Source organism: Phyllobates terribilis, unplaced genomic scaffold (genome assembly GCF_046119375.1).
Source record: "Phyllobates terribilis strain yellow unplaced genomic scaffold, ASM4611937v1 Scaffold_1__5_contigs__length_1240528914, whole genome shotgun sequence".
In the NCBI taxonomy this organism is placed as follows: Eukaryota; Metazoa; Chordata; class Amphibia; order Anura; family Dendrobatidae; genus Phyllobates; species Phyllobates terribilis.
The window spans coordinates 663,420,914-663,445,857 of NW_027362761.1; the positions used below are offsets into that span (position 1 = coordinate 663,420,914).

Sequence of the window (24,944 nt, forward strand, 5' to 3'; positions counted from 1 at the left end):
TCACTCGGGCATTGTTCCCCTTCTCTCTCATCCACCTTAGTGGGGCATGATCTGATACCAGTTTGAACTTTTTGCCTAAGAGGTAGTATCTCAGGGAGTCCAACGCCCACTTGATGGCCAAACATTCCTTCTCCACTATGGAGTAATTCTTCTCACAAGATGTCAGCTTCTGGCTTAGATACATTATGGGGTGCTCTTGCCCGTTCACCTCCTGTGATACGACAGCCCCCAGTCCGACATCTGACACGTCCATCTGGACCACAAACTCTTGAGAAATCCGGTACCACCAGCACAGGCTGTATACACAGCGCCTGCTTTAGCTCCTGGAAAGGCGTCTCAGCTTCTGGAGACCACTTAGCCATAGCCGACTATGTCCCTTTCAGGATGTCTGTCAAAGGGGCGGCTATCATGGCGAAGTTAGGAATGAACCGGTGGTAGTAGCCCACGATGCCCAGGAAGGCTCTGACCTGTTTTTTTGAGAGAGGTTGTGGCCAACCCTGGATAACTTCAATTTTATTTATTTGGGGCTTTATCACGCCTCTGCCTACTACATAGCCCAAATATCTGGCTTCCTCCATACCCATGGCACATTTCTTCGGGTTGATGGAAAACCCTGCCTTGAAGAGCATTGAATATTGCCTGGACTTTGCTCACATGGCTTCTCCAATCCTGGTTGTAGATCACGATACCATCCAGTTAAGCTCATAAAGACTGGCCCTGATACGCCCTATTAACCCTCTCAGCACTGTGTTCTGGAGCATGCGTTCCGGGTTTTACATCACTGAAGCTGCCAACCCCAGCAATACATATCTCCCCTCAAAGACATGTCCGGCAGCGATTTTTTTATATATTATATAAAGAAAGTTCAACAGCACTCCACTAAGGCCAAGATACATAAAGACAATGAAAACATATGGTCTAGTTTGTACTAATACTCAGTAAGCTGTACTTAATTTAAAAAACGGAGGTTCTTGGCGCATAAATTGGCCAATTCATGTGTGCCTATCAACCGCTCCAAGGTGACCTCCCATCTGATGGGTACTACTCTGCCTGAATTGACCAATTTATGCGCCAAGAACCTCCTTTTTTATATAAATATTATAAAGCTCTGTTGATGTGAATGTGGTCTAAGATGGCATCATGCATTGTATTGAATGCCTTCTTAGAAGGATAGTCAGTGGCTTGTTGTTTTCTCTACTTTTTAGCATGGCTGACAAGAACCGCATCATGAAATGCACCTTCTCCGCTCCAGGCCATAGCACAACTCTTCTGCAGGGACTGACTGCACTACGAGCACAGGGCCAGCTGCTTGACGTCATTCTTACCATAAACAGTGAAGTATTCCAAGTTCACAAAGTGGTCCTAGCTGCCTGCAGTGACTATTTTAGGTAGGTTTTGGATATAAATATAATTTTTACCATAAAGGCATGTTGGAGGTAATGGAAAATGACCAATTTTTTTTCTTTTGCAAAATTGGAGGACACTACAGCAAAGGTAGTGAAAATATATGAACACATTTTATTAGAAAATATCATTCAAAATATACAAAGACAACATATGAGGGGAGCAAAACAAGATATGTATATAGATGTAAACCTGCATAAAGAATAGTAATAGATGCTAAATGTTATAGGGTACTGGCTAAGAGCAGTGTAAAACCAAAAACACTGTATCGAAAAGAAATACCCACTATGCCCTATGGCCAAAGAAACCTCACATATCTGTGAGTGGCTCCCATAAGTGTACTATAGGCCATTACTGAGCACAATGGCTCACTATATATAGGGGGGCACAGCCCGGAAGCAGTGGGGTCAGTCGATAAACTGATATAGGGGTATGGAGAGCGACATAGAACAGCGCTGTTGGCGTTCTCTTATCCTCACCATCCCTCCTCCATCCCTGACAAGCAACCTGGTATGTATTAGCATATTAGTTTGGGATTGATTTTGAATATACATCTTGGCGTTCTCTTATGTCGCTCTCCATACCCCTATATCTGTTTATCCACTGAACGCACTGCTTCCGGGCTGTGCCCCCCTATATATAAGGAGTGAGCCATTGTGCTCAGTATATGTGAGGTCTCTTTGGCCATGGGACGTAGTGCAATAATCGTTTGGGCATAGTGGTTATTTCTTTTTGATACAGTGTTTTTGGACCTATTTATGCAGGTTTACATCTACAATCCCTGGCAAAAAATATGGAATCACCGGGCTCTGAGGATGTTAATTCAGTTGTTTAATGTTGTTGAAGAAAGCAGATCACAGACATGGCACAAAACTGAAGTCATTTCAAATGGCAACTTTAGGGCTTTAAGAAACACTAAAAGAAATCAAGATTAAAAATGTGGTACTCGGTAAGGGTAATTTTTTTCAGACCAAGCAGAGGGAAAAAATTATGGAATCACCCTGTAAATTTTCATTTCCAAAACTAACACCTGCATCAAATTAGATCTGCTCATTAGTCTGCATCTAAAAAGGAGTGATCACACCTTGGAGAGCTGTTGCACAAAGTGGACTGACATGAATCATGGCTCCAACACGAGAGATGTCAATTGAAACAAAGGAGAGGATGATCAAACTCTTAAAAGAAGGTAAATCATCACGCAATGTTGCAAAAGATGTTGGTTGTTCAGTCAGCTGTGTCTAAAATCTGGACCAAATACAAACAACATGGGAAGGTTGTTAAAGGCAAACATACTTGTAGACCAAGGAAAACATCAAAGCGTCAAGACTGGAAACTTAAAACAATATGTCTTCAAAACCGGAAATGCACAACAAAACAAATGAGGAACGAATGGGAGGAAACTGGAGTCAATGTCTGTGACCGAACTGTAAGAAACCACCTAAAGGAAATGGGATTTACATACAGAAAAGCTAAACAAAAGCCATCATTAACACCTAAACAGAAAAAACAAGGTTACAATGGGCTAAGGAAAAGCAATCGTGGACTGTGGATGACTGGATGAAAGTCATATTCAGTGATGAATCGCGAATCTGCATTGGGCAAGGTGATGATGCTGGAACTTTTCTTTGGTGCCGTTCCAATGAGATTTATACAGATGACTGCATGAAGAGAACATGCAAATTTCCACAGTCATTGATGATATGGGGCTGCATGTCAGGTAAAGGCACTGGGAAGATGGCTGTCATTACATCTTCAATAAATGCCCAAGTTTACATTGATATTTTGGACAGTTTTCTTATCCCATCAATTGAAAGGATGTTTGGGGATGACGACATCATTTTTCAAGATGATAATGCATCGTGCCATAGAGCAAAAACTGTGAAAACATTCCTTGAAAGAAGACACACAAGGTCAATGTCATGGCCTGCAAATAGTCCGGATCTCAATCCAATTGAAAATCTTTGGTGGAAGTTGAAGAAAATGGTCCATGACAAGGCTTTAACCTGCAAAGCTGATCTGGCAACAGCAATCAGAGAAAGTTGGAGCCAGATTGATGAACAGTACTGTTTGTCACTCATTATGTCCATACCTCAGAGACTGCAAGCTGTTATTAAAGCCAGAGGTGGTGCAACAAAATACTAGTGATGTATTTGAGTGTTCTTTTGTGTGTTGGTTTTTCATGATTCCATATTTTTTTCCTCAGAATTGAGTGATTCCATAATTTTTTCCCTCTGCTTGGTCTGAAAAAAATTGCCCTTACTGAGTACCACATTTTTAATCTTGATTTCTTTTAGTGTTTCTTAAAGCCCTAAAGTTGCCATTTGAAATGACTTTAGTTTTGTGCCATGTCTGTGATCTGCTTTTTTTCAACAACATTAAAAACTGAATGAACATCCTCCGAGCCCTGAGATTCCATAATTTTTGCCAAGGGTTGTATATACATACCTTGTTTTGCTCCCCTCATATGTTGTCTTTGTATATTTTTAATGATATTTTCTAATAAAATGTGTTCATATACAGTACAGACCAAAAGTTTGGACACACCTTCTCATTAAAAGATTTTTCTGTATTTTCATGACTTTGAAAATTGTACATTCACACTGAAGGCATCAAAACTATGAATTAACACATGTGGAATTATATACTTAACAAAAAAGTGTGAAACAACTGAAAATATGTCTTATATTCTAGGTTCTTCAAAGTAGCCACCTTTTGCTTTGATGACTGCTTTGCACACTCTTGGCATTCTCTTGATGAGCTTCAAGAGGTAGTCACCAGAAATGGTCTTCCAACAATCTTGAAGGAGTTCCCAGAGATGCTTAGCACTTGTTGGCCCTTTTGCCTTCACTCTGCGGTCCAGCTCACCCCAAACCATCTCGATTGGGTTCAGTTCTGGTGACTGTGGAGGCCAGGTCATCTGGGGTAGCACCCCATCACTCTCTTCCTTGGTCAAATAGCCCTTACACAGCCTGGAGGTGTGTTTGGGGTCATTGTCCTGTTGAAAAATAAATGATGGTCCAACTAAACGCAAACCGGATGGAATAGCATGCCGCTGCAAGATGCTGTGGTAGCCATGCTGGTTCAGTATGCCTTCAATTTTGAATAAATGCCCAACAGTGTCACCAGCAAAGCACCCCCACACCATCACACCTCCTCCTCCATGCTTCACGGTGGGAACCAGGCATGTAGAGTCCCTCCGTTCACCTTTTCTGCGTCGCACAAAGACACGGTGGTTGGAACCAAAGATCTCAAATTTGGACTCATCAGACCCAAAGCACAGATTTCCACTGGTCTAATGTCCATTCCTTGTGTTCTTTAGCTCAAACAAGTCTCTTCTGCTTGTTGCCTGTCCTTAGCAGTGGTTTCCTAGCAGCTATTTTACCATGAAGGCCTGCTGCACAAAGTCTCCTCTTAACAGTTGTTGTAAAGATGTGTCTTCTGCTAGAACTCTGTGTGGCATTGACCTGTTCTCTAATCTGAGCTGCTGTTAACCTGCGATTTCTGAGGCTGGTGACTCGGATAAACTTATCCTCAGAAGCAGAGGTGACTCTTGGTCTTCCTTTCCTGGGACGGTCCTCATGTGAGCCAGTTTCTTTGTAGCTCTTGATGGTTTTTTTAACTGCACTTGGGGACACTTTCAAAGTTTGCCCAATTTTTCGGACTGACTGACCTTCATTTCTTAAAGTAATGATGGCCCCTCGTTTTTCTTTACTTAGCTGCTTTTTTCTTGCCATAATACAAATTCTAACAGTCTATTTAGTAGGACTATCAGCTGTGTATCCACCTGACTTCTGCACAACACAACTGATGGTCCCAACCCCATTTATAAGGCAAAAAATCCCACTTATTAAACCTGACAGGGCACACCTGTGAAGTGAAAACCATTTCCGGTGACTACCTCTTGAAGCTCATCAAGAGAATGCCAAGAGTGTGCAAAGCAGTCATCAAAGCAAAAGGTGGCTACTTTGATGAACCTAGAATATAAGACATATTTTCAGTTGTTTCACACTTTTTTGTTAAGTATATAATTCCACATGTGTTAATTCATAGTTTTGATGCCTTCAGTGTGAATGTACAATTTTCAAAGTCATGAAAATACAGAAAAATCTTTAAATGAGAAGGTGTGTCCAAATTTTTGGTCTGTACTGTGTGTGTGTGTGTGTGTGTGTGTGTGTGTATGTAATATGTGTATATATGTGTGTGTATGTATGTTATCTTTTACTTTTTTAAAATTACATAAAGAAAAATGGGCCGTTGCTAAATTTTTGGCCCTTTTGGAGAGATTGTGTGTGTGTGTGTGTGTGTGTGTGTGTGTGTGTGTGCTCACTTAACTTTGACCAAGGTTTTAGACCTTAATTAGCCTGTTATGGTTATGACTTGTTCACTGTCATCCTTAGGAAAGGTCAGGTGATGCAAATTTCCCAGCTTTTTGAAATCCCAGCCTCCTCTAAGCTCGTGCCAAAAAACACCAGCCATGGGTTCTTCTAAACTTCTGCATGGCACTCTGAAAATTAAAATGGTGGAGTCTCACAAGCAGGAGAAGGCTAAAAGAAGATAGCAAAGCATTTTCAAGTTGCCTTTTCCTCAGTTTGAAATGTAATTAAGAAATGGCAGTTAACAAGAACAGTGGAGTTCAAGATAAGGCCAGGATGACCAAGCAAAATTTCACTAACTTTCATTAGGCTTGTCAATTCCTCACTGTAAGGCTGGAGTCACATGATCGTATAAAAATAATTGCTCACATGTTGATCCAAAAAAGTAGGACGAGTATCATGAGAGTAAAATGCGATTTTTCTCACCTAGCATCCGTATGACATGTGCATGACATGCGTATGCAATACTTATGCAATGCGTTCTTAGCACCATCTTTTAGATGGAGAATTACAGTATGTAATTTAAAGCTAGTTTGCAAATTAATAAAGAAATCTTATATATAGATAGAATAGTTAAATAGAATATATAGATATCCTGTAGACATATAATAAACTTGCACCCTTTAATCCCTTTCATGTGCCACTAAAGGGTGTTTAGCGTATTTAACCTATTAAATAAACCATTTAAAAAAAAAATATAGGGGGGCCCCTATTTTTGATAACCAGAAAAGGTAAAGCAGACAGCTGTGGGTTGATATTATCAGGCTGGGAAGGTCCATGGATATTGGGCCCTTCCCAGCCTAAAAATACCAGCCCACAGCCACCCCAATAGTGGTGCATCACATTATTTCTATTTCTGGTGCTTTTGCCCAGCTCTTCCCGATTGCCCTGGTACGGTGGCAATTGGGGTAATGGTAGTTGGGGTTGTCAGCTGTTGTTTGCAAAAATTCACCGCTGGCATGAAGGCCTTTTGTTAGTAATGGAGAGGTGTATCAGACACCCCCATTACTAACCCAGTATTTAAAAATAAAAATACATACACACAGAAAAAAAAGTTTACTTGAATAAACACTCTACCACACATACCCTGGCTCACCAATTTATTTAAAAAAAAAAATAAAATCCATGCAGGTCTGCCAAAGTCCAGGGAATCGTCGTAGTCCACCAAATTAGCCATAGTCCACAATTTGATACCTGAAAGACATAAAAAGCAAGAAAAATAAACAATACTCTCCCTCTTTCACCAATTTATTCCCAAAAATGTTCCACGCAGATCCGTCGTAGCCCAGCGTTCCTTGAATCTGGTGCTGGCAACTGTGAACAGCAGGAACGATACTGCCATTCACAGGCGCCAGGTACTGACGTCACTGCTAATCAAAGTTGCTGGCTCCCACGTGACCCTGCAGCTATGAACAGCAGTGACGTCCGTAACTATGCCGCTCATCAGAGTCGCCGAGTCACACTACCCTCTGAGACTTGGCGACCCTGATGAGCGATATAGTTACGGATGTCACCGCTGTTCACTGCCGCCGGGTCTCGCGAGTAATGTAACAATCTGTCTCCACTGAATACAGATTTTACCAGTGAATTGATAATGACTGATGAGCCTAGAGGAGAAAGAAGCAGATTTCTCTGATAAGATATATTACACAGTTGCTTATTGTCATGTGTCCTATTGATTTATAACATAAAAATTAAAATGATTGTTTTGCTTTACGCCTGATTTGCATTTGAATTAAAACAGTGATTTTTCAGTCAGATTGCATATGTAAAGATGTGGATGACCTCTTTCAGAGGGTAACATGACCGTGTGGATTGTTTGGGTGCTTGAATTGTTCTAACAGATTCCCTTTAAAAGAATGAATGATTAAAATTAATTTATAAGTGTGCTGTGGAAAAAAAAAAAAAGCACATCGTGGTGATCAGGTCTAAATAGGTTTGACTATACCTACCCCTGATGAAGCCTTGAGCTTATGGGTATATTGTCTTGAGTATATTTACCAGACTGGTGGTTCACGTGTTGCTGCTTTCTGATCAACCATCCATTTACTTCGGTGTACAATAACGTTTTTTTCTGTAGCGATTAGTCTACACAGTAATGTCACTGTGGATGTCACTGTTGCAGGTCATACCAGGCTAATTGACATCTTGTAAGTCTGGTCACAATGTTATTGTGTGCAGACAGCTTCATTTTCTACTTGTTTAACCCCTTCCCGACATTTGAAGTGTATACATACATCATGGTTTGGAAGTACTTCCCCACCGATGAGGTATATATACGTCATGGCTATCGCCCGCGCACAGGAGATGTGCGCGGGCGATCACCGCCGGGTGTTCAGCTGATAAGATAGCTGACACTTGACACTTACTGCCAGGAGCAGTGCCCTCACCACTACCAGCAGTTTAACCCGCTAAATGCTGCAATCGATATTGATCGCAGCATTTAGAAGGAAGAGGGAGGGGGCTCTCTCTGTCCCTCCGATCGGCTCCTCCGCAACGTCATCGCGAGGGGCCGATCGTTACCATGGTGGCTCGATGTCGTTATGATGACATCTGATTCACCAGAGCTAGCAAGCTTGTTATACCATGCCCAGAGCATGGTGTATCAAGCTTGTATGTCAGTGCAGCACTGACAGTTTATAAAGCATTGCAATGCTTTATAAGTGATCAAAGTGGAAAAGTGAGAATTCCATAAAGTAAAAAGTTAGAAAAAATGTGGAAAAATGTTTAGAAAAAAAAATAAATCACAGAATAATAATAAAAAATTTACTGTGCCCATACATAAATATTTTTATTAAAAAAAAGGACATATATTTGGTATCGCCGAATCCGGAACGACCTGACCTATAAAACTGTCCCACTAGTTAAACCCTTCAGTAAAAAAAAAAAAAATGAGGCCAAAAATGATGCTTTATCGTGATGCCTCCTAACAAAAAGTGGAATATAACGCAATCAAAAAGGCAAATGTAAATAAAAAAGGTATCTCTGAAAACTTCATCTTGTCCCGCCGAAAACAAGCCATCAGCAGAAAAATAAGTTATAGCTCTCATAATAAAGCGATGCAAAAAATTATTTTTTCTAATAAATAGTTTTTATTGTGTAAAAACGCCAAAACACAAAAAAATATATAAATGTGGTATTGCTGTAATCGTACTGATCCATAGAATAAAGCTGCCTTATCAACTTTACCACACACGGAACAGAATTAAAAAAAAAAAAAAAAAAAAAAAAAAAAAAAAAAAAAAAATGAAGAAACCATTCCTGAATTGCTGGTTTTTGTTTATTCTGTCTCCCAAATATCAGAATAGAATGAGATCAAACAATGTAATTTGCCCGAAAATGATACAAATGAAAACGTCAACTCATTCCGCAAAAAAAAATGTAACATGATTCTGTCGGCTGAAATATGGAAAAATTCTAGCTATCAAAATATGGGGATGCATAAACTTGTTTTTGCAATAAAAAGCATCTTTTAGTGTGTCACAGCAGCCAAACACAAAAAAAAGATATAAATCTGGTATTGTTGTAATCACACCGACCCGAAGAATAAAGTAGTCTAATCACTTATACCGCATGAGGAATGGCGTAAAAAATAACCAAAAACAATTATTCACCTGCTGTTAATTTGTTCATTCTGCCTCCCAAAGTTAGGCTCGGCTCACATTTATTCTGCGCTCTACGCTGAATGCTTCCCCCGTGTTTTCCATGTAAATCTCTGAAATAAGTGATTTAGATGGGACCCCCAACAGAAGATTCCCGATAATGAGGCAGGTGGAGTCACTTTAGACGCCTGGCCTATGATCCGGCAGTATCCGTCATTTTTGGCGTGCATAAAAGCACCGTCTGCCACAGTTTTGTGCAGCTCTGAAAACAAGACAACGCTGAATAGAGGCTGAACGGAGTCCAGAGTAACTCTGCTGCCTCATTATAGTGAATAGATCCTTTGGGGGTTTCATCTGAATCGCGTCATTCGGAGATTTAGATGGAAACCCCAATGTAGAGTGCCGAATAAATGTCATCCAAAATGTTATGTAAAATGTTCTCAATAAAAGCTTCAACTCAGTCCACCAAAACGGCAAGTCCCCCACTTAGGTCTGTTATCTTTTAATGGAAATATAGGGGGCTTCCATGTTACTGGTAGTACAAAGGCTCTAGAAAAGCGCTCTTGTTCTTCACCACTCAAAAGAAATCTAGTGAATTCTGCACTCCCAAATCCCAATGCCCTCCTCCCTACTGAGCCCCACAGTGTGCCTAAACCACATTTACCATCCACATGTTTGGCATTTCTGTAGTGATGAGAGTCCACTTAATTTACGGGTGCATATCACTAGAACCACAAGCTGAGCATAACGTAGTGGGCTCTACAACATACTGGGCACTACAACGACAGATTTGCAATTTTCACTCCACAACATCCACTGCTGTTTGTTTCTGGAAAATACCCATGGAGTCATATCATCACTACACCTGTATATAAATTTCCAAAGGGGTAGAATTTCCAAAATGGGGTGACTCGAGGGGGGTATTCTGCTCTTCCAGCACTTAGGGTCTTTGCATAAACTATTCTAGGAAAATCTGCGCTTCAGGAAGCCAATAGCGCTTCATCCCTCCTGAATCTCGCTGTGTGGCTAAGCAGTACTGTTCAGCAAAATTGTGGGCCAGATTTTGGTGCCATTTTAACCCATTTCCTCTTGTGAAAATGTAAAATCTGCGGCTAAAACAAAATTTTTGTTTTAAAAATGTAATCATTTTTTTATTTACTGCCCAATGGTATAAATTGCTGGGACACACCCATTGTGTCAATATGATCACTGCACCCTTAGATGAATTCATTGAGAGGTGTAGTTTGTAAAATGGGGTCAGTTATGGGGGGTTCTGATGGTGTTGCACCTCAGGGGCTTTCCCAGTGGGTCATGGCACCCTCAAACCGTAACAGTAAAACTGCACTATATTATGACAAGCTTTCCCTTCTGTGTTTTGCACTGTGCCTCAAAAGTAGTTCCCGATTACATGTAGGGTATTGGTGCACTCAGGAAAAATTGCAAAACAAATTGAGAGGTCTATTTTTTTCCTATTAGCCCTTACAAAAATTAAAAAGTTTTGGCTGAAACAACATTTTAGCGGTAAAAATGTAATAATTCTTCACTGCCCAATGGTATACGTTTCTGTGAGACACGTGGTGTCAATATGATCACTGCACTTATAGATGAATTAATTGAGAGGTGTAGTTTGTAAAATGGGGTCACTTATGGGGGGTTCTGCTGTTCTGGCACCTTAGGAGCTCTGCCAATGTGACATCAGGATGCCATCACAGCCTGACACCGAGGAGCGCAAGCATGCCTGCGCTTCTCAGTGTCCGCGGGATGACAGGCTGGATGGCAGCTTTCTGCTTCGGTCCAGCCTGTCATCTCGATGTAGCAGAGCTGAAGCTGTCGTGGGAACCATGGAAAGGTAAGGATGATGTTGCTTTATTATTTTACTTTTATTGCAGGAGATCGTTGGCTTCAGCTTGAATGGGCGTGATTGTAAGTATAGTTTAATTTAGAACAATAAAGAATTGTGTGTTTATTTCAATTAAAGGACTTTATTCTGGGTGTTGTGTTTTTTTTTTAAATACCTTACTAGAAATTCATGGCGGTCATATCTAATATTGGCGTGACCCCATGAATTTCGGGCTTAGGGCCAGCTGATAATGCCAAGCTGGCCTTAACCCCTTTATTACCCAGTGAGCCACCGCACCAGGGCCCTGGATGAGTTGGGTACAGCGCCAGAAGATGGCGCTTCTATGAACGCGCCATTTTCCGGGGAGGCTGCGGACTGCAATTTGCAGCGGGGGGGGGGGGGGCCCAGAAAGCTTGGGCCTCCCTGCGCTGCAGATTCCAGCCCCCAGCTGCCTAGTTGTACCTGGCTGGACACAAAAATAGGGCGAAGCCCCACGTCAATTTTTTTTTTAATTATTTCATGAAATAATTTAAAAAAAAAAAGGGCTTCCCTATATTGTTGTGTCCGGCCAGGTACAAATAGGCAGCTGGTGGTTGGGGGCAGCCCGTTCCTGCCTGCTGTACCTGGCTGGACACAAATATAGGGCGAAGCCCCACATCAATTTTTTTTTTTTAAATTTTTTCATGAATTTCCTGACATAATTAAAAAAAGAAAATTGACGTGGGGCTTCGCCCTATATTTGTGTCCAGCCAGGTACAGCAGGCAGGAACGGGCTGCCCCCAACCACCAGCTGCCTATTTGTACCTGGTTGGACACAACAATATAGGGAAGCCCTTTTTTTTTCTTTATTATTTCATGAATTTCATGAAATAATTTAAAAAAAAAATATACGTGGGGCTTCGCCCTATTTTTTGTGTCCAGCCAGGTCCAACTAAGCAGCTGGGGGATGGAATCTGCAGCGCAGGGAGGCCCAAGCTTTCTGGCCCCCCCCCCCAGCTGCAAATTGCAGTCCGCAGCCACCCTGGAAAATGGCGCGTTCATAGAAGCTGGATGCTGTACCTGGCTGGCATACAAAAATATGGCAAAGCCCACGTCAAAATTTTTGGGAAAAATTAATTAAAAAATAAATAATAATTTAGGGACTGCATCTTTATTAACTCCTCAAATGTCATTTAGTGTTAAAATAAAGGATTTATTTAGAAAAAAATTGGAGTGGGATCCCCCATAATTTTAGTCTCTAGCGGAGGTTAAGCGCTGCCTGCACTCCGGCGAACCCGCTTATGCAGTGACTGGGCTGCTTTACGGCCCCGTCATTCTAGCGGCGGAGGCGGTTCAGAGCAGTCACATTCTATGTGGCTGCTCTAAACTGGAGATCTTCGTGGGACACTCGTGGACTACTACGGAGGGGTAAGGATAAGGTTGTGGTTTATTATTTTACATTTTATTACAGGAGATCGATGGCTTCATGGAATTAGGTGTCTAGGTGAGTATAGGTGTAGTTTTTTTTTTACTTTATTTTAGGTGGCGATCGGCGGGGACAGGTAATGTATGAACTAATTTATTGTAGGTAACCACTGGCCACCAATGAAATGTACAGTTATATGAAAAAGTTTGGGCACCCCTATTAATCTTAAGCTTAATGTTTTATAAAAATTGGTGTTTTTGCAACAGCTATTTCAGTTTGATATATGTAATAACTGTTGGACACAGTAATGTTTCTGCCTTGAAATGAGGTTTATTGTACTAACAGAAAATGTGCAATCTGCATTCAAACTAAATTTGACAGGTGCATAAGTATGGGCACCCTTATCATTTTCTTGTTTTAAATACTCCTACCTACTTTTTACTGACTTACTAAAGCACTTTTTTGGTTTTATAACCTCATTGAGCTTTGAACTTCATAGCCAGGTGTATGCAATCATGAGAAAAGCTACTTAAAGTGGCCACTTGCAAGTTGTTCTCCTGTTTGAATCTCCTCTGAAGAGTGGCATCATGGGCTCCTCAAAACAACTGTCAAATGATCTGAAAACAAAGATTATTCAACATAGTTGTTCAGGGGAAGGATACAAAAAGCTGTCTCAGCGATTTAACCTGTCCGATTCCACTGTGAGGAACATAGTAAGGAAATGGAAGAACACAGGGACAGTTCTTGTTAAGGCCAGAAGTGGCAGGCCAAGAAAAACATCAGAAAGGCAGAGAAGAAGAATGGTGAGATCAGTCAAGGACAATCCTCAGACCACCTCCAGAGAGCTGCAGCATCAACTTGCTGCAGATGGTGTCACTGTGCATCGGTCAACTATACAACGCACTTTGCACAAGGAGAAGCTGTATGGGAGAGTGATGCGAAAGAAGCCATTTCTGCAAGCACGCCACAAGCAGAGTCGGCTGAGGTATGCAAAAGCACATTTGGAGAAGCCAATTTCTTTTTGGAAGAAGGTCCTGTGAACTGATGAAACCAAGATTGAGTTGTTTGGTCATACAAAAAGGCGTTATGCATGGCGGCAAAAAAACACAGCATTCCAAGAAAAACACTTGCTACCCACAGTAAAATTTGGTGGAGGTTCCATCATGCTTTGGGGCTGTGTGGCCAATGCCGGCACCGGGAATCTTTTTAAAGTTGAGGGACGCATGGATTCCACTCAGTATCAGCAGATTCTTGACAATAATGTTCAAGAATCAGTGATGAAGTTGAAGTTACGCAGGGGATGGATCTTTCAGCAAGACAATGATCCAAAACACCGCTCCAAATCTACTCAGGCATTCATGCAGAGGAACAATTACAATGTTCTGGAATGGCCATCCCAGTCCCCAGACCTGAATATCATTGAACATCTGTGGGATCATTTGAAGAGGGCTGTCCATGCTCGGCGACCATCAAACTTAACTGAACTGGAATTGTTTTGTAAAGAGGAATGGTCAAAAATACCTTCATCCAGGAACTCATTAAAAGCTACAGGAAACGACTAGAGGCTGTTATTTTTGCAAAAGGAGGATCTACTAAATAATAATGTCACTTTTCTGGTGAGGTGCCCATACTTATGCACCTGTCAAATTTTGTTTGAATGCAGATTGCACATTTTCTGTTAGTACAATAAACCTCATTTCAAGGCAGAAACATTACTGTGTCCAACAGTTATTACATATATCAAACTGAAATAGCTGTTGCAAAAACACCCATTTTTTTTATAAAACATTAAGCTTAAGATTAATAGGGGTGCCCAAACTTTTTCATATAACTGTATTTAAAATTTATTGGGGACACAGTAGGGCAATTTAAATAGCAGGATCAGGCTGATGGGAACTACTGCTCCCATAGAGCTGATCCTGCTGGTACGAGTGGACGGGGGACAGACATAGGCCGATGGGAGTAGTAGTGTCACATCGGCCTATGTCTGCCTGCACGCACACAACCCCCAGACATCGCACAGACACCGCGCACACCCGCAGACATCGCACAGACACCGCGCACACACCCGCAGACATCGCATAGACACCGCACACACTAGCAGACATCGCACAGACACCGCACACACCCGCAGACATCACGCACACACTAATCATGACGGGCTGATGGTCTGGAAGGTGATGCTGACCTGTGCGGCCGTGGGAAAGTTCATGTGAGTTCATGCAATGCAGTCAAGCATGAACTCACATGAACCCTCTGAGGGCACCGCGGCTACTTCAAATGAATAGCTGATCAGCATCACCTGATACCTCAGCTGTTCATTTGAAATAACCGGCGGGAAAGCGCAGCACAGAACGGGAAAGCCGGCGGTGAAGTCTTTTCACTGCCGGCTTCCCCGCCCGGGTCCTTCGCTCCCTCTCCTTGGTGCTGCACTCCTCGCCCGGTCCTAACTTACGATCAGGATGGGGGGAGCGGAGGATCGGGGTTGGAGGCTGCGGGGAAGCAGTATGGGGCTGTGTGATTGTTTAAAAGCCGGCGGCTTTTTACCGCCCGCCGGCTTTTAAACAATCAGGAGAATTCTCTCTTATGCTGGGAAGGCATTCTGATTACAGGCTGGATCGTAGCTGAGCGCTGCCATCCAGCTTGTCATCCTTCAGAGACACTGCAGAGCGCAGGCATTATGGGAACTTCCGATTCCGGTATTCGATTTTGTAAAAGTATCGGAATTCCGATACCGCGAATATCGGCCTATACCCGATATTTCAGTATCGGAATGCTCAACACTACTCAGGAGACATTGCACAACAAATATGGTCCATTTTCTCCTGTTACCCTTTGTAAATAAAAATGAAAAATTTGGGACAAAGCCAACATTTTTGCTCGAATAATTTTTATTTTTTAATTTTCACAGTTCAAAGTTATAAACTTCTATGTAGCACCTGCGGGTTTTAAAGTGCACACCAAACATCTATATAAATTCCTCAAGCGGTCTAGTTTCCAAAATTGTGTCAATTGTAGGGGGCTTCCACTGTTTAGGCACATCAGGGACTTTCCAAACACAAAATGGCGTCCGCTAACAATTCCAGCCAATTTTGCATTCAAAGAGTCAATTGATCACCTTCCCAAACAGTAGTTTTCTCCCACATATGGGGTTTCGGCATACTCAGGAGAAATTGCACCACAAATTGTATGATGCAATTTCTCCTATTACCCTTGTGAAAATTTAAATTTAAAAAAAAATGCGGCTAAAATAACATTTTTGTGGGAAAAATGTGTTGTTTTTTTTTCACAGCTCAACGTTATAAACTTTTGTGAAGCACCTCTCTCTCTCAAATAAAGTTCAGGGCATCTGTGGATCTTTATCTGACCCCTGATATCTGGTCTTAAGCCCTTTCCTTGGATCATGGTCATACCCTCTCTGTTTGAATACAATTGAGTGCTATTTTCATGTTATTTGGCACCTTCACTCTCTCACTGATCACCAGTTTTGTTTGTTCAAGCATTGTTTCTGTATTGTCCCTATTATTCATGTCCTACCTGTTCTTGTTTTTCATGTGTGAGAGTTACATGTTTATGGTGGCAGTGTGGGTTGTTTGTCAATTCAATGTCTGTGCAGAATAATATGGGTGTTGTGACTTTGCCATGCATTCAATGGGCTGACAGCCGCTGAAACGCATGTTTATCGCCATTGCCTGATCCCTTTTCCCATTGCCTCTTCTTTGGGCCTGATTGTCAAAGTATCCTCCTTCTTTCCCATATCGTGGCCATCAGCATAACCCTCGACCGCGTCTTGCTTTCCACCGCTACCAGGTCTGCATGTCCCTTCCAGCCGCAAGTGGCATCACGTGCGTTCCACTGTTATCGGCCGATGGAGCGCGCTTTGCTTTCCGCATAATAGACTGCTATCGGTCTGTGGAACGCACATCGCATTACCCACTGATGGGCGTTCCACCTCCATGGGTCCGTGGAGTGTACTCTTATACCTTGTGTTTCAACATGTCAGGCAGGGAATGAACCTTTAATACCTGCACACAGCTGGTTTTCCAAATTGCCTCCCTATAAAAGTTAGTTCAGCAGCATCTTTAGATCACCCCTAACAAAGCTGCTGGTAAGCAGCGATACGTGTTGGGTTCACTTCACAGCAGGTGACTTAAATTGGCCCTTTGTATTGTATGAACCTTCTTACATATTTGTACTGTGAGTGCTGTTAACCCTGGTATACTTAGGACTTTTTGTGATTGATCTTTTTAATTTATATTTATTCATATTAATTGCTTAGTGCTTCATGCACTAATTACATACATACCTGGTTTATTATATTTTATACAGTACAGACCAAAAGTTTGGACACCTTTTCATTTAAAGATTTTTCTGTATTTTCATGACTATGAAAATTGTACATTCACACTGAAGGCAGCAAAACTGTGAATTAACACATGTGGAATTATATACTTAACAAAAAAGTGTTCAACAACTGAAAATATGTCTTATATTCTAGGTTCTTCAATGTAGCCACCTTTTGCTTTGATTACTGCTTTGCACACTCTTGGCATTCTCTTGATGAGCTTCAAGAGGTAGTCACTGGAAATGGTCTTCACTTCACAGGTGTGCCCTGTCAGGTTTAATAAGTGGGATTTCTTGCCTTATAAATGGGGTTGGGACCATCAGTTGTGTTGTGCAGAAGTCAGGTGGATACACAGCTGATAGTCCTACTGAATAGACTGTTAGAATTTGTATTATGGCAAGAAAAAAGCAGCTAAGTAAAGAAAAGCGAGTGGCCATCATTACTTTAAGAAATGAAGGTCAGTCAGTCCGAAAAATTGGGCAAACTTTGAATGTGTTCCCAAGTGCAGTTGCAAAAACCATCAAGCGCTATAAAGAAACTGGCTCACATGAGGACCGCCCCAGGAAAGGAAGACCAAGAGTCACCTCTGCTTCTGAGGATAAGTTTATCCAAGTCACCAGCCTCAGAAATCGCAGGTTAACAGGTCAATGCCACACAGAGTTCTAACAGCAGACACATCTCTTCAACAACTGTTAAGAGGAGACTTTGTGCAGCAGGCCTTCATGGTAAAATAGCTGCTAGGAAACCATTGCTAAGGACAGGCAACAAGCAGAAGAGACTTGTTTGGGCTAAAGAACACAAGGAATGGACATTAGACCAGTGGAAATCTGTGCTTTGGTCTGATGAGTCCAAATTTGAGATGTTTGGTTCCAACCACTGTGTCTTTGTGCGACGCAGAAAAGGTGAATGGATGGACTCTACATGCCTGGTTCCCACCGTGAAGCATGGAGGAGGAGGTGTGATGGTGTGGGGGTGCTTTGCTGGTGACACTGTTGGGCATTTATTCAAAATTGAAGGCATACTGAACCAGCATGACTACCACAGCATCTTGCAGCGGCATGCTATTCCACCCGGTTTGCATTTAGTTGGACCATCATTTATTTTTCAACAGGACAATGACCCCAAACACACCTCCAGTCTGTGTAAGGGCTATTTGACCAAGAAGGAGAGTGATGGGGTGCTACGCCAGATGACCTGGCCTCCACAGTCACCAGACCTGAACCCAATCGAGATGGTTTGGGGTGAGCTGGACGGCAGAGTAATGGCAAAAGGGCCAACAAGTGCTTAGCATCTCTGGGAACTCCTTCAAGATTGTTGGAAGACCATTTCCGGTGACTACCTCTTGAAGCTCATCAAGAGAATGCCAAGAGTGTGCAAAGCAGTCATCAAAGCAAAAGGTGGCTACTTTGAAGAACCTAGAATATAAGACATATTTTCAGTTGTTTCACACTTTTTTGTTAAGTATATAATTCCACATGTGTTAATTCATAGTTTTGATGCCTTCAGTGTGAATGTACAATTTTCAAAGTCATGAAAATACAGAAAAATCTTTAAATGAGAAGGTGTGTCCAAACTTTTGGTCTGTACTGTATATATATTAGTTCTCACGCTGTGTAATGGCCCCACATTAGCTCTCACGCTGTGTAATGGCCCCACATTAGCCCATGCTGTATGATGGCCTCCACAATGTATGAGGGGCTCCCATACTTTATGATGCCCCCACAGTTGCACTACAATTTTTGATAAAAATAAAAAGCATACTCGCCTAATCCCACAATCCTGACGAGTCCTCTAGCAAAGTGCTGGTGGAACAACGCGCTGTTCCGACACATGCACAGGACGTGAGCTGGGACTCTGACGGAATATGCTTGCGCCAGTGCTTCAGCCGTTCTATAGACTGCAGGCTTAAAACAAAGTGCTGCCTTCAGAACGGAGAGCAGGAGTGCAGGGAGATTATGTCTCCCTGCACTACCACAAGGTTTAACTATATCGGCTCAACCAAGTAGGATCCCGGCACTCACATGTGAAATAAAAGCTGTTTATTGTTTTCTTAACATAGAAGTCATCAGATGTTTCAGCTCCTCTTGGGCTTTTTATAGTAAATGTTGACTTGTATGTTGAGACAACAAGAATTTGCTAACTATTTCACATGTGAGTTCCAGGATCATACTTGGTTTGATCTGCATTTACTCCACGAGCACCACAAGAACCATACTGAGTGCCGACAAGCCTGCCTTTTCCTTGTAACTATATCGGCTTGATGTGCACGCCGATATAGTTAAGGGTAGCAATAGCTCCGGATGGGCCCCTCTGTGCCGGGCCTGGGGTGATCGCAACCTCTGCCAGTGCTGTGGAGTTGACCCCTAAAATGTATAATAAATTGGGTACAGTAGTTCAATGCAGTATGTGCTGAATAGTTTTTCATAACAATTTGGTTAAGTCCTATAAATGTCTGTTCTATTTCTGATCTAAGGATACAGACTTTTAGTGGAGTTTAAGCTGTGCTACACTTTATGTACATGCTGAGTAGTGAAGCTCCTCCTTTACAGATCAGAGGAAAAAGGCACTCTGATCTGTAGTTAGTGTAGAGAGGTTGTTCTCCAGCCTTAAAATAATTAGATCAGAATTGAGGTCATCTATGAAGGAGGATCTGATGCAAGCGATATTATTTCTCGGAACAAATTCATAGACTGCACAAATGTTATTCAGTACCTTTTTTTTTAAAAAAAAAAAAAAAAGTTTCTTCCAACTTACTGCATAGTGTTTTTCATGTTAACAATTTATTTAAAGTTTTTTGTGTTCCAAAGTTGTATTCCAATAAATATATACAATACAGCCCTGCCCTCTGCCCCCCTCCCCTGTAATTACGCTTCTGCTTATGATCCTGTCCTGTTTGATTTTTGATGTCACTACTGCATCAAGTTGATTTTCTATTATGCACTTCATGCACAGATTTTAAAATGAATTAAACCCCCTTTAAATGTTAACCTTGATTAAAGAGAGCTTAATCTGTTCATTTTTCTTTTCAAGGGCAATGTTCACAGGAGGAATGAGAGAAGCCAGTCAAGATGTTATTGAACTTAAAGGAGTATCTTCCAGAGGACTACGACATATAATTGATTTTTCATATAGTGCACAAGTTACTCTGGATCTTGATTGTATTCATGATGTTCTCGGAGCTGCAGTTTTTCTCCAAATGGTTCCTGTTGTGGAACTTTGTGAAGAGTTCTTGAAATCTGCAATGAGTGTGGAGACTTGTTTGAATATTGGGCAAATGGCTACAACCTTCAATTTGGCATCTCTAAAAGAGTCAGTGGACTCATTCACTTATAAACATTTTCTTAAAATATCTGAGGAAGAAGATTTCCTTCATTTGCCTTTAGAACGTCTAGTATTCTTTCTCCAAAGCAATATATTAAAAAACTGTAGTGAAATAGATTTATTTCGTGCGGCAATCCGTTGGCTGCAGTTTGACTATTCCCGACGAGCAAATGCTAGCCAAGTTCTTTGCCACATTCGCTTTCCATTGATGAAGTCTTCTGAGCTGGTGGACAGTGTTCAGATTGTTGATATAATGGTAGAAGATGTGTTATGCCGACAATTTCTGCTTGAGGCCTTCAACTACCAAATTCTTCCATTCCGCCAGCATGAAATGCAGTCTTGTAGGACTGTTATTAGGTCAGATGTCTGCTCACTTATAACGTTTGGTGGAACACCTTATACCGATAATGATCGAACAGTAAGCCGTAAAGTATGTTATTTGCCAGATCTGGGAGCTCGGCAGTTTAAAGAGCTTGAAGAAATGGAGGTTGGCTGTAGCCATGCGTGTGTTGCGGTCCTGGACAATTTTGTGTATGTTGTAGGAGGGCAGCATTTGCAATATCGAAGTGGCGAAGGAGCTGTAGAACTTTGTTTTCGCTATGACCCTCATTTAAATCAATGGCTGAGAATTCAGCCTATGCAAGAGAGCAGAATTCAATTTCAACTTCATGTCTTGCATGACATGTTATATGCAACTGGGGGAAGAAACCGATCAGGAAGTTTGGCATCTGTGGAAAAGTATTGTCCTAAGAAGAATGAATGGACGTATGTATGCTCTTTGAAACGCAGAACATGGGGTCATGCAGGTGCTACACTTGGAGGAAGGCTGTATATTTCAGGAGGTTATGGAGTTTCTGTGGATGACAAAAAAGCCTTGCATTGTTATGTCCCTTCTTCAGACCAATGGGAATTTAAAACTCCAATGAATGAGCCAAGAGTTCTTCATGCAATGGAAGGAACCAAGAACAGAATTTATGCGTTTGGGGGTAGAATGGATCATGTTGATCGATGTTTTGATGTTTTAGCTGTTGAGTATTATACTCCAGAGACTGAAACGTGGACAGCTGTGAGCCCAATGAGAGCTGGACAGTCGGAAGCAGGCTGCTGTCTTTTAGATCAGAAAATTTTTATTGTGGGGGGCTACAACTGGCATTTGAACAATGTGACTAGTATTGTACAAGTGTACAATACAGAAACTGATGAATGGGAGAGGGACTTACATTTTCCAGAATCCTTTGCAGGAATAGCTTGTGCCTCGGTTATATTGCCACAAGTTAGAACTCAGAGCTAACCAAACGACTTGAAGTATTCTTTATGTTAATTTGTATTGCCCAGAGAACAAAACAAAAATGTGCTCTGTACCTATAGAAACTTTTAATGCAGCTTTATGTATTATACTTATGCCATCCCTAAATGTCTACACATTGTTTCCAACAGTTTTTATACACCACTAAGTATTTTTTTTGTTCTAAACTGTTCTATTAAACTAAAAGCAATATTGAACATTTGGTAAAGTAGTTAATGTTTGCCCTTATTTAGGTGAATTTTTCACTCCTTGCCTCTTAAGCCTCATACCATTTCTTGTCTGTATTTAAGTGCATCATCTTGTGTCCCAAATTGCAGTTCTGTTACAATTGATTGTATGTTATGTTTGATAATATTTTAAATGTATCTTTGTAGAAAGGTGGTCAGGATCTCCTATTCTGCTAGATCTTAAATGGTAAATCAAGGAAATCCACCAGTTTCATAATTATAAAGCTAATTTAGCCATAAGTACACATAAATGGCAGCTCCACTTATAATCAATTGCAGAAAGGAGAAAAACTGAGTTTTTTGAGCTACAAAAATACTTAATTTATTGTTGACATATATCATAAAAAAGAGTATAAAAATTGACAAAACAGTACGTGTGTGTGTGGTGACATTGCAGTTTGCTTCAGTGGCAGGGGCATAACTATCACGGTTACAGAGGTTGCAACCAGACCCGTATGGGTGAGGGGCCCTCTGACGCCAGCCCAAACTTCAACTGGTTGTGCTGTCTCGGACGTACATTCAGGAGAAGTGCGTTGTAGCACAGAGACCTGCCTGGTCTGTGCGCTGCAATACACACTGCTGGCCATTCAGAAGCCAGCAGCTGACGTTGGCGTGCACGTGACTGGGGACGCATGGCAGTGACGTCATGTGCTCCCATTGCTTGCATGCTGAAGTCAGCTACCTGCTTCAGACGAGCATGTCGCTCAGCGGGGGGTGCTAGTGGGAAGGTGTTACGGGTGTGTCACGTTTGACAGACATTCATATGGGGTCCGGCTGTAGAAGGTCGCTGCGTTTGGCCTTGCAAACATCTGCCTGATCCTTTCATGATCCTTCTCGCTTTAGGACCCAGCGGTGATCCTCACCTTCTGCTGCTAATTAGCACGCCCTTACTGTATCCTTAAATACATTCAGTTTCTCCAGAGAGTTGCAGGTGATAGTGTTCTGATACTATTCAGGCCTGGAATTCGAGTAGTTGGCTAGAAGTTTCTTAGACTTCCTTTGTGGATTGTTGCTGTTTTCTCTCCGGTGTTATCTTGAAGCTAAGTGTATTCCTTTGTTTCCCTTGTGTGTACTTTAGTTTGCAGTGGACTGACTAGTGCTCACCCCTCCCTCTCACTACCTAGGGTCAGCTAGGGCCAGGTTTCCTTCTCAGAGATAGGTGCAAAACCTATATAGGGTCCATAGGGGAGTCGGGGCTTGTCGTTTGAGCTGTTTAGGGGTTTCCTCTCTCCCTTTCCCTACTTCTAGGGCACCCTTCTCTTTTCCTGTCATTAAATGGTGGGTTCTCCCCATATCCAGCGTGACAGAAGTTGAGTTGACTTATTTATTTTTTTCTATGCATTAAAGAACAGCTGCTCAATGGGGAACATATATACCAGGATGGGGGCTATAGATACCAGGGTGGGTCCCAGGATAAGGGACATGTATAACAGGATCAAGCCCAGGATAAGGGACATGTATATCAGAATGGGGGATATATATACCAGGATAGGGTACACGCATAACATGATGGAGGACATGTTTATATTAATGGTAGATTGCTCAATCAGCTGCACACAGAGGTAGACACAAGTACTCTATCTGTTTAAATCTTTGGTTGGTTTATTACAATGTGGCATAAACCAATTTTTAGTCCGTTGGTTTCCTGGGTCTGCGCTTTACTTGAAAATTAAAGTCTTGGAGTTCTAGAAACCACCTAGTCACCCGGGCATTCTTCCCCTTCCTTTCCCTCATTCCTGTCAGGGGTGCGCGGTCTGACACTAGCCTGAATTTTCGGCCTAACAAATAGTATCTTAGTGTCTCAATGGCCCGTTTGATGGCTAAGCACTCCTTCTCTACAATGGCATAGTTCTTTTTACAGGAAGAGAGTTTCCTACTGAGGAACAGGACTGGATGTTCATCCCCATTTATTTCTTGGGACAACACAGCTCCCAAACCAACTTCTGCACCACGAACTCCTTAGTGAAGTCAGGCGCGACTCAGACCCACTGTCCACATCGGTCAAGCTTCAACTCCTGGAATGCCATCTCCGCTTCCGTGGACCATTTGGCCATCGAGGTCTTCGTGCCCTTGAAAAGATCAGTTGGGGGCAGCTATTATGGCGAAATTCGGCATAAAACGCCGATAATACCCCACAATTCCCAGAAACGCACCAACTTGCTTCTTGGAGTTCGATTGCGGCCAGTTTTGGATATCCTCCACCTTATTTAGGTGCATTTTTATTTCGCCCCTTCTTACGATGTAGCCCAATATATTGGGGAGTGCCGAAGCAGAAAAAAACGAACATATGGCCCATTTTATAGAAAATTAGAAAAAAAAAATTATTTAGCAAAATCTTACTGTACAGAGTTTAAAGTGACGCAGCATGTGTCAAAAAATACATACAGAGTTTAAAACGTACTTAAAAACAAGCAGGTGTCACAAAAGTGTAGGTATCACATACCAAAGGTATCATTATTTATAATTATTATTACATCGATACTGAATTGATGGATAGGGGGAGTGTGGACAACCAATCCATGTGCAAACAAATCAGTCAGAAAGACTATGTATATATATACAGCTCTCCCTACCCCTGTACATCAAAAATCACTAATGTCTATCATAATTACCTTTCTGGAGTGAGACCCGCACGCTGCGTGGTTCCCCGACGCGTGTTTCGGCGCTATTGCCTTCCTCAAGGGGATTGCTCTGACTGAACATCAGGACCTTTAAATATGTATTGCGCGCATTCCTAGCCAATGGGGCAACAATACCGCCCCCACCGGAAATGGGCTGTCATGTGATCATTGTCATGGCAATCCAGGACACTACCAGTGGTACACCGCGACCCGGAAATGACGCAGAGTGCGTCGCCGTAACCAAGCCAGCAGACCCCAACGGCGTCACAGCAGCGACGCTGCCCAGGACGCCGATGGAGTCATATGTGTAGGGACAGCGACGCACCTGCGTGCAGGGTCTTACGGTAACGCACTACTCATATCACAATAGACCACTACATATAGAGATCACACCTCGGAAAAAAGGGGGTCGCTAGAGTGTCACCCCATGGTGTTACCAAGGATACAAAAAGGTATATCCTATAGTGACACATCTCATAATTCATAGCCAGTGACATATC

The 24,944-nt window shown here is 42.0% G+C and overlaps 1 protein-coding gene across 2 annotated transcripts in view; it reads left to right on the top strand.

Annotated features, from left to right (window-relative positions):
- Window positions 1-22,173, top strand: part of KLHL26 (kelch like family member 26) — a 63,269-nt gene extending 41,096 nt beyond the window's left edge. The window contains exons 2-3 of one of the 2 annotated variants that reach the window (XM_073684952.1): window positions 1,206-1,388; window positions 20,000-22,173. In XM_073684952.1, the coding sequence (XP_073541053.1) occupies window positions 1,206-1,388; window positions 20,000-21,581 (1,765 nt within the window). In that variant the 3' untranslated portion in view covers window positions 21,582-22,173. The remainder of the gene's footprint in view (window positions 1-1,205; window positions 1,389-19,999) is intronic. The other variant, XM_073684960.1, reaches the window with a different exon arrangement.
- The last annotated feature ends 2,771 nt before the right edge of the window (window positions 22,174-24,944 follow it).